The following is an 18,610-nucleotide window of genomic DNA, read 5'->3' on the forward strand; positions in this document are numbered from 1 at the left end:
TTCTGCAAGAATATGGGTTATGTAAGAAGAATTCCGTTTTCTCTGTTGGTGACAATAACACGAGCAGAGGAGCGACATACACTGACTTTCCATCGGGACAGTTTTCCTTTTATAATTCAGTGGAACCAGGGAAGTGAAAAGTGGAATGTAAAAGAAGCATGATGAATATTTCAACCATTACAACGCCATTATGGCTCTTTATGTAAATGTGGGAGACAGTGCTGTGGTGTTTATTTATAGTCACAGCCGCTGTAATTGGCTTCAGTTGTTGTTCGGAGTGGGGGGTGCAGGAGGAGGAGGTGGGACTGCGAGAGGAGGAGGTGGGACTGCGAGAGGAGGAGGTGGGACTGCGAGAGGAGGAGGTGGGACAGAGAGAGGAGGAGGTGGGACGGCGAGAGGAGGAGGTGGGACAGCGAGAGGAGGAGGTGGGACAGTGAGAGGAGGAGGTGGGACAGCGAGAGGAGGAGGTGGGACAGCGAGAGGAGGAGGTGGGACAGCGAGAGGAGGAGGTGGGACAGCGAGAGGAGGGACAGCGAGAGGAGGAGGTGGGACAGAGAGAGGAGGAGGTGGGACGGCGAGAGGAGGAGGTGGGACAGCGAGAGGAGGAGGTGGGACAGTGAGAGGAGGAGGTGGGACAGCGAGAGGAGGAGGTGGGACAGCGAGAGGTGGGACAGCTAGAGGAGGAGGTGGGACTGCGAGAGGAGGAGGTGGGACTGCGAGAGGAGGAGGTGGGACAGCGAGAGGAGGAGGTGGGACTGCGAGAGGAGGAGGTGGGACAGCGAGAGGAGGAGGTGGGACAGTGAGAGGAGGAGGTGGGACAGCGAGAGGAGGAGGTGGGACAGCGAGAGGAGGAGGTGGGACGGCGAGAGGAGGAGGTGGGACAGCGAGAGGAGGAGGTGGGACAGCGAGAGGAGGGACAGCGAGAGGAGGAGGTGGGACAGAGAGAGGAGGGACAGCGAGAGGAGGAGGTGGGACAGAGAGAGGAGGAGGTGGGACGGCGAGAGGAGGAGGTGGGACAGCGAGAGGAGGAGGTGGGACAGTGAGAGGAGGAGGTGGGACAGCGAGAGGAGGAGGTGGGACAGCGAGAGGAGGAGGTGGGACAGCTAGAGGAGGAGGTGGGACAGCGAGAGGAGGAGGTGGGACAGCGAGAGGAGGAGGTGGGACAGCTAGAGGAGGAGGTGGGACTGCGAGAGGAGGAGGTGGGACTGCGAGAGGAGGAGGTGGGACAGCGAGAGGAGGAGGTGGGACTGCGAGAGGAGGAGGTGGGACTGCGAGAGGAGGAGGTGGGACAGCGAGAGGAGAGGTGGGACAGCGTGAGGTGGGACAGCGAGAGGAGGAGGTGGGACAGCGAGAGGAGGAGGTGGCACAGCGAGAGGAGGAGGTGGCACAGCGAGAGGAGGAGGTGGGACAGCGTGAGGAGGAGGTGGGACAGCACAAGGAGGAGGTGGGACAGCGAGAGGAGGAGGTGGCACAGCGAGAGGAGGAGGTGGGACAGCGTGAGGAGGAGGTGGGACAGCATGAGGAGGAGGTGGGACTGCGAGCGGAGGAGGTGGGACAGCGAGAGGAGGAGGTGGGACAGGGAGAGGAGGAGGTGGGACAGCGAGAGGAGGGGTCGGCACAGCGAGAGGAGGAGGAGGGACAGCGAGAGGAGGAGGTGGGACAGCGAGAGGAGGAGGTGGGACAGCATGAGGAGGAGGTGGGACTGCGAGAGGAGGAGGTGGGACAGCGAGAGGAGGAGGTGGCACAGCGAGAGGAGGAGGTGGGACAGCGAGAGGAGGAGATGGGACAGCGGGAGGAGGAGGTGGGACAGCATGAGGAGGAGGTGGGACAGCATGAGGAGGAGGTGGGACAGCGAGAGGAGGAGGTGGGACAGCGAGAGGAGGAGGTGGGACAGCATGAGGAGGAGGTGGGACAGCGAGAGGAGGAGGTGGGACAGCGAGAGGAGGAGGTGGGACAGCAAGAGGAGGAGGTGGGAGGAGGTGGGACAGCGTGAGGAGGAGGTGGGACAGCGAGAAGAGGAGGTGGGACAGCGTGAGGAGGAGGTGGGACAGCGAGAGGAGGAGGTGGGACAGCATGAGGAGGAGGTGGGACAGCGAGAGGAGGAGGTGGGACAGAGAGAGGAGGAGGTGGGACAGCAAGAGGAGGAGGTGGGACAGAGAGAGGAGGAGGTGGGAGGAGGTGGGACAGCGAGAGGAGAGGAGAGGTGGAGGAGAGGAGGAGAGGAGGAGAGGAGGAGAGGAGGAGAAGAGGAGAGGAGGAGGTGCACAAGGAGGAGGTGGGACAGAGAGAGGAGGAGGTGGGACAGAGAGAGGAGAGGAGAGGAGGAGGAGAGGAGGAGAGGAGGAGAAGAGGAGAGGAGGAGGTGCACAAGGAGGAGGTGGGACAGAGAGAGGAGGAGGTGGGACAGAGAGAGGAGAGGAGAGGAGGAGGAGAGGAGGAGAGGAGGATGAGGAGGAGAGGAGGAGAGGAGGAGGTTGGACAGAGAGAGGAGGAGGTGCACGAGGAGGAGGAGGTGGGACAGAGAGAGGAGAGGAGAGGAGAGGAGGAGGAGAGGAGGAGGAGAGGAGGAGAAGAGGAGAGGAGGAGGATGAGAAGGAGGAGAGGAGAGGAGGAGGTGCACAAGGAGGAGGAGGTGCAGCTTCAACTGGAACATCAGCTGCACAGAGGAAAACATCTCAACACAAAGTGAATGAGAGAAACATCAGAGTCTTTATATCTGAGCCTCAGATTCAGTGAAAACATCAATCAGATCAGAATTGATATTTGAATCTGTTTCTGGAAATCGATGTCGGCTCAGACACGACAGAGTTTGATTGCAATGAAGAAACTTCTGGTTTAATACGACTTGCTTTAGTTTAGAGTTTTGAGCTCAGAGTTCTCAGACGTGAACAACCAAACTGACGAGTCACTGCTGAAGAACTTTATCTAACTTCTCTGCTTGGATGAATGTTATTGATTAGTCTGTTGTGTTCCTCAGAGAGTGAACACACAACAACATCTGTCCTTGTTATTAACGTGACACTGAGCTGATCTAAAGCGTTTTCCTGTCATCGAAGTGACAATATTAATGTTATTTCTATAAAATCCCACAAGGTCGACTCCCGGTATAAGAATAAAAAATCTTTCTCCACTTTCCTCCAGGATCAGTTATGTATCTGACTTCCAGTTAAAAAGATGCACATAAACCAGTAATAACATAGTAATAGACCATCAGGTGTCGATAAAAAAGACGACAATTTCATCCAAAATGTTCTTTCTTTAAATCCTCCTCAACCAATTTGCCCTCAGGATTAATAACGTTGCATTGATCGACTCTGTTCAACTGTTCTACACAACTTCTGCACTGTACCTGTTGTTGTGTGTTTACATCCAGTGTGTGTTTTCATGATTCCTGAAGTATTATCTTGTACTTTCCATTAAGAATCATCCAATTAGCTGTGGGTCGTCCTCCAGCAGCAGGTACAACTACACTCCAGAGTCCTCATGAAAAGTCCCGGTCACATTAATCTGCTGCTAAAGGTCGTGTCCACTCCGACAGACTTCAGAGGAACCGGAGCATCTCTCATATCAGGGCAGATAATCGATGGCAGAGCCACAGGACGAGTGGATCCGACACAGAGAGACGATAAATCTACGGTTAGATGACGACACAACAGGAAACAGGTCTCTCACTGTTTACATCTACAGGAAGTGTCAGTGTTAAAGATCTGAGGTTTCATATCAGAACCAAAAAGGAGCAAATAAAATATAGATTAAAGAAGTTATTGGTCGGTTTTTAACTGTTGCAAGCTGAGAATTTTACTTGACTTTGAGCCTGAGCCGGTTTCAAGGTTCTGCTTCAGGAGAGATTTACAGAAACCAGTTTCAGGGTTCGTAGCTGTTAGCTCGTAGCTGTTAGCATGCATAGATTTATATATAAAGACTAGATGTCTCATACGACGGAGCCGGACGTCAGCACATGGCGGCCATCTTGCTACAGGCAGCTCGCTCACCCATAACATTGTGTTGGTAGTGGTAAATAACCATAACTTGCTCAATTTTCAACCGATTTTTAAACGGTTTGGTTTGTTATAAACGTCAGAGATGTAGTTATGACACTGCATAAATTATTCATTTATTTTAGAAAATAACATAATTATTCATAAGTATGCAGTGTCATATCTACATCTCTGACGTTTATAACAAACCAAACCGTTTGAAAATCGGTTGAAAATTGAGCAAGTTATGGTTGTTTACCAACACAATGTTATGGGTGAGCGAGCTGCCCCGTAGCAAGATGGCCGCCATGTGCGGACGTTCGTCTCCGTTGGCCGGCAACGCAGACGAGACATCTAGTCTTTATATATGATATCTATGTACGCATGTAGCTGTTAGCATGTAGCTGTTAGCTTTTAGCTGTTAGCCTGGTGCACATCTGTCCCAGACAAGGTGAAGCTGCCGAGGGGCCTGAGCTCATTCTTTCCCCTTGATACTCGTCTGGCACCATCATCTCACACACACACACACACACACACACACACACACACACACACACACACACACACACACACACACACACAACCTTGACATATAGCATGGCTGCCACAGGCAATCACATTAAGAGGCACATTTCTTCGTATTCTCCCGGGACCACGTTTAGCAATCTGCCTAATTTAGCCGGACTGATACATTGGACCAGAGCTCTCTCAGTCTACCCCCCCCCCCCCCCCTTTCCTTCCTGTCTTTATCTTTATCTTTGCCGTCCTTGAGATGTTCGGCTGGCCGCCTCCACGGTTGGTTGAAATGTCAGACATCCAGAATGACCTGCAGCTACCTGTCCTCAGCTGCTGGATCAGGTGCGAGTCCTGAGTCCGTCCAGGAGTCAGAGTCTGTGTGCAGGCTACAACCAGGAAGAAAGAACATTTTGTACATTTGATTTATGGTCTCAAATAAAAAAAATAAACCCTTCAGCCCATGAACCCTGGTAAAACCCACGTGGAGCGATGTCCTCAACCTCACTCGGGAGTTGGCTTGAGAGTCAAGGATAGTTCTTGTTTGGTGTTGATAGACTCAGTTAGAAAAGAGACAGGTTGATATTCCGAGGGATCTCAGCTGTTACCGAGACGACAACAGGAAGCTCACACTGTGGAAATGCAGATGCTGTGTGTGAGTGCACTCGAGCTGCAGATATTATACATTTACATTCATGTATATCTTATATTTGAAATGTTTTGGAACTTTCCACTGGAGAAATTCATCATCCAATTGTGCACATAACGTGTTTTCAAGAGTTACATATATGTAAGAGTAAAGAAAATCTATAACTACACCTGTTTATGTGTTTCATATATGTGCATGAAGCTTGATTTTACATCAGTTTGCATGAAAAAACACTTTCTTAAACCATGGTATTTATTCTGTCTATTTTTATCCAACAGCTTTGGTTGTCTAGAAAGAGGCTGTGAAATTAAATATCATCATTATTAATATTATTGTCATTATTATTATTATTAAAATGAAGCAGAATGGATACTAATTCACAACAACTAAACACAAACATTATCCAGATCATACAGGTCAGATCAACTTTTGAAGCCAGAGTTTTGTGGCAGTTCTTTTTAAAGTGTTGGTTTCAGACGAGGACGTTTGTTTTCTACACGACTGAGCTGCTGTTTGTCGTCCTGTAATAAATCTGTCAACTGTACAGAAGTAAATCAAATCCTCCGGTGCTGACACACACAGCATGTTCCAGCAAAGTGAATAAAAACAGTCGACACGTTTGGCTCCTTGTGCAGCGAATTGTGTGATTTGAAAAGCTTGAAGATCAGAAGTCAAGATCAGTGGAAGATATAAAATAAAACACTCGGAAGACAACAACAGTTTGTTCTTCTGCTGTCGAAGAATAAAGTGTGAAACTCCACATTTCACCCTGTTCACAGCACAATGAGGAGATTAGCTCAACACTTGGTTCTGTGTTGCTGTGTTGAGATAAACAAGTGTTGAAGTGTTGTGTACTCGCTGGTTTGCTGCTCGGTGGTGATCAGAGGCTGCTGAGCTGCAGCTGCTGAGGCTGATAATTGGTGATGAGCTACAAACCACCTCTGCTCTTCATCTCCTCTTTAATGATCCAGCTCGGTTTGGTTTTATCTCCGTGCTCCTCTTCGTCACGTCAGCTGAAGTCGCACCGACCAATCAGAAGGCAGATTGCTCAGTTTAGAGGCAGATCGAGTTCAAATCTGTCGTTAGGAAAGACAAAGACTGTGAGAAGAGGCCCAGCAGGTGGAATCTCTTTCACCTGCTAATATCTGTGTGTGTGTGTGTCTGTGTCTTTGAGGAAGATCATGTTCAGCGGAGACAGTCACAGAATCGCAGGTCGGTGAGAAACGGAGCGTCCTCTGGTGCGGTCTGTCTCTGTCTCTCAGGACGACGGGACACTGAGGTCCTCTGTGTCACATTGAAGACGGAAATACCTGAAGCACAAACACACGAGGAGAATTCATAACGACCTCACAGCGATCAACAGAGAGTGGATTTAAATGCAGATTCACCAAAATAAAAGCAGGTTGTTAACACACCGAGCTGTTTGTTCGTTGGTTTAAAGTCCAAATTCCCTTTTCTCTAGTTTAAGGGCAGAAATAAAAGTTGCTGCACCAGATGCACAATTCTAACGAGTACGTACTTAGTCTCTTAATTAGCTGTGTTGTGTGTGTGTCATGGGATCATCCCATCAAAGTGTCTCCTCTTATTCCCTTTATAAACCACGTGAGCACATCGTTTTCTGTTATAAGGGCAGATTTCTGCAGAGGAGACGAATCTTACACGTGTACTCATCTTGTGTACTCATGTTGTGTACTCATGTTGTGCACCTGCCGAAAGGTTCATGTTATTATGTTGACGATGAGCCTGGAAATAAGAGAGAAATACTTTGTTGGTCAAAGTTACGATCTGTTTCTGCTGCCTCGAGATAAAAAAGCATTAAGAAAGCACCTGGCCTCACGTCCCTTTAAGACCAACACCACCACTGGTGCTCGGTACTTTTACTATTTACACTGGAAGGGAACTGGGAGAGCTCCCAACTCCACCAAGGTGAACACCTTATCTCACAATGTTAAAGGAAGGGGAAACATTAATCAAATCGGCTCCAGGAGAGTTTCTTCTAACCCTTCCACCAGATTTCACAAAGTGGAATCTGCACCACAGTTTGTTTCCTTCCTCAACGTTCACGTGTTGAATGTCTAAAAAAAGACTGTGACCTTTACTTCCGACCTTTAAGAGCCGCTGACCCACTTTCAAAATGTTTCATCCCTGAAATGTAAAAAACCAACTCCCTCAGATCTTCTTCTGCAGTTAAAGAAAAGCAGGCGGAGGTTCAGCGGCACCTTTCTCTGCAGGAAACCATCCGTTCATCTCCCTCTCTATTGAGATTAATACCACCGGGGTCGCTCCTCTTTGTTCCTGAGGAGAGAAATGCAGTTGTCAGTCGACCTAATTTGTGCTCTCATGGTGCATGAGAGCCCTGCTGAGTTATTGAGAGCTCCAGCAGGAGAATCATGATCAACGAGCAGCAGGGGGTCCTGACGGCGCACTTCACACTCTGCTCCGTCAGGTCGGAGGGAGAGAGAGAGAGAGAGAGAGAGACAGAGAGCGAGAGAGAGAGAGAGAGAGAGAGAGAGAGGGAGGGATGGTGACAGAATCCAGACGTTTGAGAATGCAAATGAGGGGAGAGACTATTTAATTGTTAATAATGAAACTTCAATTTAACAGATTGTGTTTTTGATCCGTTGTCACATGTCACACTCTATCGAGAGTTTGTCCAATCAGATCTTTGAATGACGTTTTCTGGCTTCATCCACTAATCTTCTACAAATCATGTTCAAACCATCTTTAGTCACATTTGGGAAATATACTTTAGAATGAAATAGATTTTGGCCGATATCAGGAAAGAAGAATAACTGAGTATTTGTACATTTTCATAAGATAATTAGTTAAAACACTTTTAAAAGCTTTTTCATGATTAGTGACGTTTTGCATCCATCCATTAATTTTCAGTTGAGTCAGGGTTCCTGACATTCTTCTCCTCAGCTTCTCTTGGGGGATCCGGAGGTTTCTCCAAATACAAAACTAGTTAAAATACTAAAAGTAGTGATACACAAGGAGAGAAGAGGGTTGAACCAGGCCAGCAGCTCTGGGAGGTGCTGCTTTGAGTCAACACTGTATTAAGCCGATGTTAAGAAGGTAAGGACAAGTTTAGTATTGGCACAACTTAACCATGGAACTACCATCGCTCATAATTTGATCTCAATGTCCACACGCTAACTTTCTCCTTCCACTTTCTGTCGCCTCCTCAACCAGTGAACTAAACTGGAGCTGCTAACATTACATAACACAGACCAGACACTAGTAAGACTTACATTTTAAGGACCGAACTTTTACTCATTGAAATCTAAATCAAAATAGATTTAACATTCATGTGCAAATCACTTTTTCTGCATTTTTTCCCCAGTCACTTACTCCAGGTGATTAACTATTGATTAAAACGTAATGTGTGTGTTTGTCCAGATTGCCGAGGCAGCGACCTGCCGGCTCTCTACCAGCCGGCAGGTCACAGAACCAGATGCTCACAGGTGCAAATATCATCCAGGCTTTAAGCAGCGAACAGGGAGGTAAGACTTAATCCCACACGGGAGGAAACAGAGAGCAAACACAAGTGCACACTTGGAAATGCACATCCCTCTATATACAAGAATAAGGCTTGGACACACTGCATGTACAGTAACTTCCACACACACACACACAGTATGCATGGAAGTATTCCCACACATGCGTCTTGTGGAGCAGGTAATTCCCAGGGCGTCCCGAGCCAGAACACAAGATGACCTCTAATTTAAAAATTCAATGCGCCATGTTAGACAGCATGAATAATGCACGAGGCCGGTCTGCTTGTATTATTGCCAGCAGGAGGATGCAGTTACATTTCCCTCAGGTGCTCAAGTGCTGGAGAGTAAAGGAGAAGAAAAGAAATAATAAATTAAACCCTGGTGGGATGATGTGCTGGGAGTTTGGTGGCTGACTGGGGAGCGGACCTGGACCGTGGGTCTGTAATTGTGTGGCTGGTTTCTTGCTTACTGCAGCGGGGGGGTTATTACACAGCTTGATAAGGAGTTAATTAAAAATAGATTGGAAGTTTTTACTGTGACCTTTATAGCTTTAAATGTTTTGGTGCTTATTTGAAACAGTGATAATGTGTCTTTGGCCTTTTTAGCTTTGCGTGTTGCAGAATTCGTTCTCTGATTAAATAAAGTTTTCTTTGGAGAATTGGTCTTAAAATAGCCAGAACACTTTGTGGGTTTTATTGTTCTGTGTACGTTTCCACCGGCGCTGACGACTTCTCCTCTTTCCTCTGTCACCGTTTCCACCGGTTTCAAAAAACGTTGTTGGCTCCTCCTCTTCTGCTCCGTGGCGACAATTTAGGTTCACACTTTTTAGACCAAACGAGTCTCAGGATAAGAGAGAAGAGGGACATGCAAATATTTACCTTTCCTCATTCTGTTTGAAATGATGTGCATGAATCTTAATTTACTCCTAATGACACAAACAGGAACCTTGTCGTTCCATCTTAACCTGTTAATGGATAATAGGAAAACAGTTGCTTATAATCTTATTATGATCAAACTTTATTGAACCATGTTGAGTTCACCATCTGGGCAGTTAATGAACTACATGAGGTCATATATCATATCCCTTTAGAGGTCCTTGATTAAAAAGGATGTCTGGAATACCCGCATTCACTTGTCTTTAGGAGAAGTTGTTGTTTGTTAGTTTTTCAGCACGAAGCTGTTTCTTTAGATCTAAAGTCTCAGGAGGTGAAGTAATGTTCTTTGTCTTTGAAACAGTTGCTGTGCTGGGATAAAAAGGGAATACACTCACAATGTCAGAAAACACTGATAAAAGGTTGGATGTGGAAATTAAAATAAGAACTTATTATGAAAAAATGCCCGATAAGTATTATCTAAGAATTGCAAAAACCCAAAGTTCAGTAAGAGAAGATGAGTCTCAGGATAAGAGAGAATAAATTTAAGACAACCTGCTTTAATCCATTTATTCTAGAGATTCTATAAAGTTACCGTTCCACATTGTGATCATAGTTGATCTTGGACAGGATGAGATTTAAATAAATACTTTCAATCATCTTTTCTTTTCTTTTTCATCATTCTGTTTTCAATTACACATACAGGGAACTTCCATTCTGAGCTGTTAATAGATTAAACAGTAAAAACACAGACGCTTATAATGTTATTATGATCAAACTTTATTGACACGTGATATATAAAACATCCACAGACGTGTTGTTTAAGACAAACATTTTTGATTTGATATTTAATTATATGAGAATCAGCCTCAGGAACATCATTTTCCTCTGTGTAGGAAAAATAATGACAACTGACAGAACAATGTGAAGTGAACTTTGACCTCGTCAGCGTCCAGAGCGGCTTCCCCTGCACACACGGCCCCCCCGCCCCAGGGTTGTGTGCGAACCTGCCACTGATTGCAAACACGAAGCGGGTCAAAGTAACAAACGGCCGCTTCCAGGGAAAATGTACAGAAAACAGGATATAGGTTATGAGTCACGTGATGGAGAGAGGAAAAAAAATCATATTGCTCCGTTTGGGATATTTGCTTCGGCCGCGACGTTGATGAAAAGTGACAGAAGAGTCGAGCAAACAATGTTCGTTATCTCACGGCATCGAGGAGAGTAAATATAAACCAGAGTTTAAAAAAAAAAAAGCCTAATGGCTTCACATCCCCAGTGACATTCTTGTCCTCCTCCACTTGTCGGTTTCTTTCAGCGGGCCGGCCAGGTTTTCTTCCTTCAGGCTCAAATCCAAAATAGCACAGCGAGGAGTTACATCACATCCTGTGGCCGCTGAGGCTCGTCCAGTCCAAAGTGAGCTGCTCTCTGCAGCCGGGCTGAAACAGGGACGAGATAAACGTCCAGCGAGGAGACGCCAGGCGGGGACATGTGGTCCGGCCGCATCGTGATGATAAGAGTTAGTGGATTCTGGTTTCCTGCACTGAGGCCCGGTGGATGGTGGGATGATAGCATGAACGTCTCGTGACTTTCTGATAAAGATTCCTTTCTGCTTCTGAATCAGGTGATACCAGGTTCAGCCGCCTGCAGCAGAGAGACTTGATTTATAGCTGAGCAGTGGATTTCACCTGTTGACTGCAGCTGCTCAAACTGAATATATTGTTCACTATCAGAGCATCGACTGCTGTTCTGTAACCTGAGGCAACTGCGTTTCTCCTCCTTCGTTCTGGAGGAAACAGAAAGTAAAGCAAAGAAAAGAAAAACAACACGGTTTCTGTGGAGACCTTGATTCTAACAACATTAGAACAAGATAACTTTGGTTCATATATTTATTGTAACAGCGGTATTGAGGTAAATTGGATTGTTGAATTTCTTAAACTGCAGACGGATGACAAAAATATCAGTTGAGGAAATCCAACGAGTCTTTTGACGTCCAGATCATTTAAACTTCCTCATACTGCTCCTCACACACTGAGGTCTGGAAGATAACTGGCCAAATTCTAATCTAAATCAAAATGTAATGAAAATGTGATGAAACATGAGCTGCTTTCACACATGCTCTGGACGACGTGCATGTGTGAATTCAAGGGTCAGATTTAAACCTCTTGTCTTGTGAATGTCACAATGGCCGAAGCTCTTGGTTGGTGACCATCACCACGATGGAGGAAACAGTGAAAATAGTCCCTGTTAAGTTCTCGCAGCTCTTCCATTAATCCACAACGTGACTGTCATCTTGATTTCCAGCCGAGGAAGCTCCGTCTGTCTCCTTCACGAATCAACAGTAAAGTTTGAAGGGACAGGAATCACAGAGCTGGGGAATCAGGGTGTTTGTCAAAGGCTCTGAAATCCAGGAGGGAACAGTTTGAGTCTGAGCTCAACAACGAAGCAAACTCCTGTAACTCTACCAGTCTGCTCGTCTAATTCAATGTTCTGGTGAGAGGAGATATTGTCTGGAGTCGTGTGGGAGGATGAGAAGTTTCAAGTCAGCTTTATGGAAATTGGAGGAATCTGCAGGAGGCTGAGAAGCTGCCACTCGTCTGCTTGTTTGACGTCGACTGACAAAACAACCTGGTCCAACTTCTGCCTGTTTCCACACAGAAAATCACACTGGAGGAGAAACTGATCGGCAACGTCTCCAGGTTTCTTAATTTCTTTCATGCATGTTTTTAGCTGAGAGGAAAATCCAAATTTGCAGCAATGAACAAATGGTGTGATGGTTTTGGAAAACACGACATCAACCGATCAACAGCAGCTCTCACTGGGCCCATGGAGAGTTTATAAGAACAAACTCTTACAGAAAAAAGTGATGTTAAGGTTCAAGACTTTCTACAGGATTCTCTATTTTGTGTAGACTTGGCAGATTTGCCTTTACTGACCAAAACTTTGAGGAAGCCTGAAGTGAAATGTAAACTCAGAGGCTGCTGCTGTCGGTAAGAAATGTTTCTGCCAGTTTGCTCTTTGAGTTAAAGAAGAAGTGAAGAGTGTGTGCACATGAAGCGATGGAAGGATTCTCGTTTGAAACCCGGGATGAGGATTCATCCGGAGGTGACAGGAGCGACAGTCTGAAGTCTGTGTGCTGTCATTAAAATGAATTCTGTGCATCAGCTGAGAGTAAGACTTTTAAATTGGAGGCAGTAGTTTTCTTTCTTCTTCTTCTCTTTTAGCACATCCCAGCATTACTTTGATTAAGCTTCCTGTTGGAAATGAGGTGTCAAACGAGGAAATGCTTTCCACGGCAGATGAGAGGATGGGATTGATCTCAGGTCAGTTCAGTTTGTCTTCAACCAGCAGACGACTGCTGAGGTCAGACGCAAAGCAGCCGCTGAGATACAGGTATCGATCGGGATATGCACAGCTGCTGAGCTCAGGCTTAACACAGCTGATGTGTGTGTGTGTGTGTGTGTCTGCGTAATATACATGTTAACTGACAGGAAGGTCCGTCAACATTTTGTGTGTTTCTTTATCTCCTAGTTTAATCCTCAGTCTTTATTTTTCTTTATCTTCATCCTACTATTCTAATAATGAAAACAACAACAAATACATTCCTTTCAGTCAAATAGCAGATGTTTCTAGTTTGTTGGTTTTAATCATTCATTTATTGTCTTCTACTTATCCAAGCTGGGTTGCAGAGGAACCAGGCAAAGTTTGGTGTTCCAGACGTTCCTCTTCCCAGCAACACTTTCTAGCTCTTCCTGGGTGATCACAAGGCGTTTCCTGGTTGAATGGTATTCATAATCCCTCCAGAGAGTTCTGGATCTACCCCTGGCTTTCATCCAAGCTGGACATGCCCGGTAAACCTCCAATGGAAGTCACCCAGGAGGCATGACTAGAATCACGGAGGTAGCCGTCCTATTAGGGTTCTCCAGACATCACTCTCTCAAACCATGCCACCATATGAAGTCCTCCAGCAAGTTCTGGACCTACCCCGGGGTTTGAGGATTGTGCCTGCCCGGTAAACCTCCTGATCTGAAGGAGCAACAGTTCTGAACTCGCCCAGACACCTACATTACCGCTGATGCTACACCTTTCCACCTCTCCATCGTTCACTCCATCTTCTCCTCACTCGTCCACAAGACCCTGAGATTCTTTGATTCCTTTAATCTGGGGGCAGCGACTCTCCTCCAGCCTGGGGAGAGCCAGCCCCTGTGTTCAGGGAACAGTGGATTCTGGACCCACGGTCTTGGATCTGGAGAAGCTGCTTAGAAGCTACTGGAGGTCATGACCTGATGAAGCCAACAGAACTTCATTGTTTCCCCCAAAAGCTGGGATGCAATAGAGGAGGAAGATTATTATCTGCAGCCTTTGGTCCCATTGAAGCAGGTAATATGAAATGTGCTTTAATTGCTGTTCTGCTTTAATGAAAGAATAAATCATGGAGATGTTACAACAGTTTTACAACTAGTCCCCTCATCCTGGTTTAATTAATACTCTGACCTAAATGTTTTAAGCATCTTGTTTTGGTATTTTAAACCATTGTGGAGCCTTAACTGTGTCAGCGGTAAAGCTTTGTTCTGCCCGCTCGGCTACACAGCACCGCAGATGTGACCGGACATTTCTAATTCTGCTTTGCATGGTTATAATTGTCCGATTACTTCTGGTTTTCTGGGTCAGACCTGTTTTTCTCGTGGTTAAAATAACAGCAGCGCTCTGGGTTTTATCAAAGCAAACATCTGCACGCGGATCCGTCCGGCCCTGTGGTGCATTCAGCTAAATTACAACATTAGGCCACTGACTTCTGGGACTGTGTGTGCAAGACATGTGGAGTTTATGAAAGCAGAAATGATTCCTTCCTTTTCCTCGGCTCCTCGTCCTCCCTTTGTCTCTCGCTCGCTCGCTGCCTCTCGCTCTCTCTCTCCCGTCTCCTCTGTATTGTCCTGCCCAGCTGTATCCCCCCCCGGGCGGAGTGAACAGATGTAGCCGGCGAAGAGGACGAGGCCGAGACGAGCAACCGAGACCCGGATGCTGCGGATCTGACTCGCAAATAGCGAAAGTAAATTGAGGGAAACATGAAACCGGAAAAACAAATCCCTCTGTGAGCTCGTCGTGAGTCATCGGAACTCTTCATCCTCCTCTTCCTCCTCCTCCTCTTCTCTGTACTTCACGGGAACTCTTGTGTGTGTTTTAACGTTTCCTTTCATATGTTAATATTTGTCAGGGATCTTTCCTCCTGAGAGAAGGAACTTGTTCTTTCTCTAAACGGTATTTGGTATTTCCCAGTGTTTCTCTTCATGTAGCGATGTTAATATTAATTTGACCCAAGGCGTTTTTTAAGCAGCCGCCTGAGTGGATTTACTTTCTAATGTATGGAGACGCTGGAATGCTGTTAAATAATAAATAGACGTTCACACACATTGAACACCGCTGGGTGAAACATTACTACACGTTCCGACAGCTGAGGATTGTGTGTCTGTCTGTGTGTGCATAACATTTGAATGTAGTTCCACCTACAGCATGTGCACATGTGTGTAAACAATGTGTATTTACATGTGTGCATTTGACTTGTGTGATTAGTTACAACCAGGCATCTTGTTATGAATGCTCATTTCTGTCTTAAAAATAGCAATTTGGCTCATGATTAAAATCTTGAAAATGCAGATAAACACTGAAACTATGATTTTGCCAAAGTGATTTATTGGACAACAGATTATACAGATTACTGTTTAGAATAAGCACAACAAAATATGCACCTGAAACTTGGTAGATGTGGTAAAAATAAATGAAAATAGATCTGAAATTACAGATCATTCTGTCAGTAACGTCTGTGTAATAACACAAGTTGGGTAAAAACAATCCAGTTTATTCTAAAATGAGCATCATGTTTCTCTAACATCTTTGATTCATGTGGATCATCATCATCTGTGTTTCTATGTGTTCAGTGGCTGAAGCTGAACAGGAAACGTCTCTGGACTCAGCTGTTGGTTTATTTTTGGTCAAAAAGATGAACTGAGTCACTCTGACGTAAATGATGTCACTGCATGTGTGTGCGTTTGTGTGTGTGTGTGTGTTTGTGTCTAATTACAGTGAGTGTTTTTTGGTGCGTCTCAGTGTGATGGGTCCTCACTGAGTCTGACATTCGCATCAATAGACGGTTGACGATGATGGATTCCCCTTCGCCGCGATGCCAAAACACACACACACACACACACACATGCACGCACACACACACACACTTTTTCAAATGCACTCTGCACATGTGCATCTACTATTCCTCATTCTGTGTCTCTCTCTGTAACTCACACTCACTCACACACAAATATACACACAATTTGCTCATTTATATACGCAAAAAGAAAACACATTCATCACTCATACACACACAAAACACACATAACGCACATGCACACACACAAACAGCACTTGAATCATAATTCAGTGCTGTTGTTACAGAGGAGGACTCATGACTCCTGAAGCAAACAGGTCAGCACACACACACACACACACAGACCCACACAGACACACACAGACACACACATTGTGCAGTAACCCAGCAGCTCACAGGTTAAACACGTTGTTGCTGAGCAGCTTCACTCACTGAATCGTTTAGAATCTGTATTCAGGAGCTCGTTCGCCCTGTGCAGACTCTCTCTCTCTCTCCTGCTCAAATCACTTGTTTGTTCCAGCTCCAGTTTCTCAGATTCTCAGTTTCTCAGCTTCACCTTCAACAGGACGACTGAGCTTCTGTGTTTTATTTGTTTTGTCCTGTTTGTGTGAATTAACCTCAAACATCATTACAGACGTGGATCAGCAGCTTCTTCTCTTTAGCAAACATTCAATTGTCCTGATGATCTCGTTAGTTTTGGTTTCACATCTCAAAAAAGAATTTTGTCTGACGTGCGTACGTCCTGATGTCATCCCCGGCTGCGTCTGCCCATACTTCTCTCTGATTGGTTGGTAGACGGGGGCGTGTCTGACGTCAGCGGACAGAGACTCGTCTGAATGTTTGAATGGGGACAATTTATGTAGCGGCTCATTTGGTTGCCACGGTGACATCAGTATGGTTTTACCATCAGCACTAAAGTACTTCACAGTACTACAGTATACTATAGTACTCCACAGTACCACAGTACTACAGTACCATAGTACTACACACTAGTTCAAATGCACCAAATTAACGTCCTCGTGGTTCCAATATTATGTCATCGTAGGTGAAGGCTTCAGCTACTTCTTCTTCTTTGTCTTCTTCTTCTTCTTCTTCTTCTTCTTCTTCTTCTTCTTCTTCTTCTTCTTCTTCTTCTTCTTCTTCTTCTTCTTCTTCTTCTTCTTCTTCTTCTTCTTCTTCTTCTTCTTCTATTGTTTAATGCTGTCTCTACTTCCTGTGAACAAAGTGTTTTCGCCCTTACGCTCAGTTTTCTGTTTATTAGGTTCACCGAGCTAAGTCTTAATAATACTGTAATAAACCAACACACTAAGTGAATCGGTCCGATGATTCCAGATAAAACTCATCACTCACTAAATCGACATGTTTGACAGCAAGTTCAGGACCTTTGGTATAATTAATTACTCATAATTATAAATTCTGAGTTCATTCAGACGCTGCATTCGAGGACTGATTGCGTTACAACAGTGCGACGAGGGCTTCCTCGTGTCGAAGGCTCCTGCAGACGCTTCCTTTCCTCCTGAGAATCGACTCCAGCTTACCGATCCTTCTCAACCTTTCCCAGGATTCATTTGATACATTTGAAACATAAATTTGATACAGTGACAAACTGATCTTCAAAGAGGTGATGGTGCAGGCGAGCGATGAGACGTGCAACGCTCGAGCATCAGGCTTCAACTCCACCCGACGGTTCACATGTTGAGAAATCGAGGGGATTTAAAACTTTCTCTTTGTTTCCGACTGCAGCTCTGTTGCTAGGTGACATCGATAAGGGGCGGGACCAAACCGGCTTCGCAGCTCTTGTTTGCTCTTCTGTCATCATCCAGTGTCGCTGCTTTATTGAGGTAATTACGGGAAAAACTCAGGACTCTGGCAGTTCCACCACTTAGCGCTGACACACACACAGACACACACACTGAGGTCTGAAGGGTGTCCTGTGTTAATGTCCAGTTCGATGAGAGCCCTGAGTCTAACAGCTGTTATCTCTCAGTCGAACCCGGAGCGGTTCTTCAGAGCGGAGCTGCCAGCGCAGGACGGCTCAGACATTTGTTAGCACAAATTATTAAATCCACTCGGCTTGTTAAATACAGCTGTCGGGGCCGAGAGTCGGGACACATCACGACTTCCCTGCATCTTCTACATCTCCTCTTAAAATACGAACAAGGCCCTGTGTGTGTGTGTGTGTGTGTCCAGCTTTTTGGATATAAAATTAAATAAAACACACACACACACACACACACACACACGAGGAAACAGTGAGTAAACCTGTTATGTAATTCCGCCTGTCTCCTCAGCTTAAGCAGAGGAAGGTTTTGACTAATAGCCATATGTTGCTTACAGAGAAATGCACTCTGTGGTTTCCTGCAGGAGGAAAAAATAACTGAAGAAACACAGATTTTCTCTCGACCTGAAAACACCGAACGCTCTTTTCTCTCAAGCCGCAGATCATTGGATTCCGAAGGTAAAGAAACGCTGTGTGAGTGTCTGATGCGATGATGCTGATGACATACGACGGACGTTGTTGACTCTCATTATAAATGTCGCTGCTGAGGAGCCCTTGAGCAACGTGCTCAGCTTCACGCGTCTCATGAAACATAGTGGATGAAGCTTCATTTCTGTTTATTTTCATCACAACAGTGTAATAACTTCATTATGTGAGAGAGAGAGGGAGAGAGAGAAGACAGAGAGAGAGAGAGAGAGAGAGGTGCATGTGAGCGACGTGCATCAGGGGAAAGATCTAACTCTTGTATTTGCATTGAAGGCTTTAGCTGATTGCACCAGAATGATTCATGTTGACAGAACAAACAGCAGAATAAATTTCCTCCCGGTTTGAATTCATCCTTTGTTGTCAAAGTTTGCGTCGGGTAAAAAAAAACATCACAAGGTTAAGAACTCGGAGTGGAGATGAATCTGAAGTGATTCAACCGGGAATTTGCATTTAGCGC

General features: G+C 45.7%; 1 protein-coding gene across 1 annotated transcript; it reads right to left on the bottom strand.

Annotated features, from left to right (window-relative positions):
• Nucleotides 1-337: 337 nt before the first annotated feature.
• On the bottom strand, nt 338-11,014 carry LOC133011497 (uncharacterized; the record flags this gene model as incomplete). Its single annotated transcript, XM_061079222.1, has 3 exons — nt 10,887-11,014; nt 1,373-1,534; nt 338-1,301 (listed from the first exon to the last, which is right to left on the bottom strand). Coding segments are annotated over exons 1-3 (1,254 nt in total), but the record flags the coding sequence as incomplete, so codon positions are not given.
• Between the last annotated feature and the right edge of the window lie 7,596 nt (nt 11,015-18,610).

Source organism: Limanda limanda, chromosome 10 (genome assembly GCF_963576545.1).
Source record: "Limanda limanda chromosome 10, fLimLim1.1, whole genome shotgun sequence".
Taxonomy (NCBI): Eukaryota; Metazoa; Chordata; class Actinopteri; order Pleuronectiformes; family Pleuronectidae; genus Limanda; species Limanda limanda.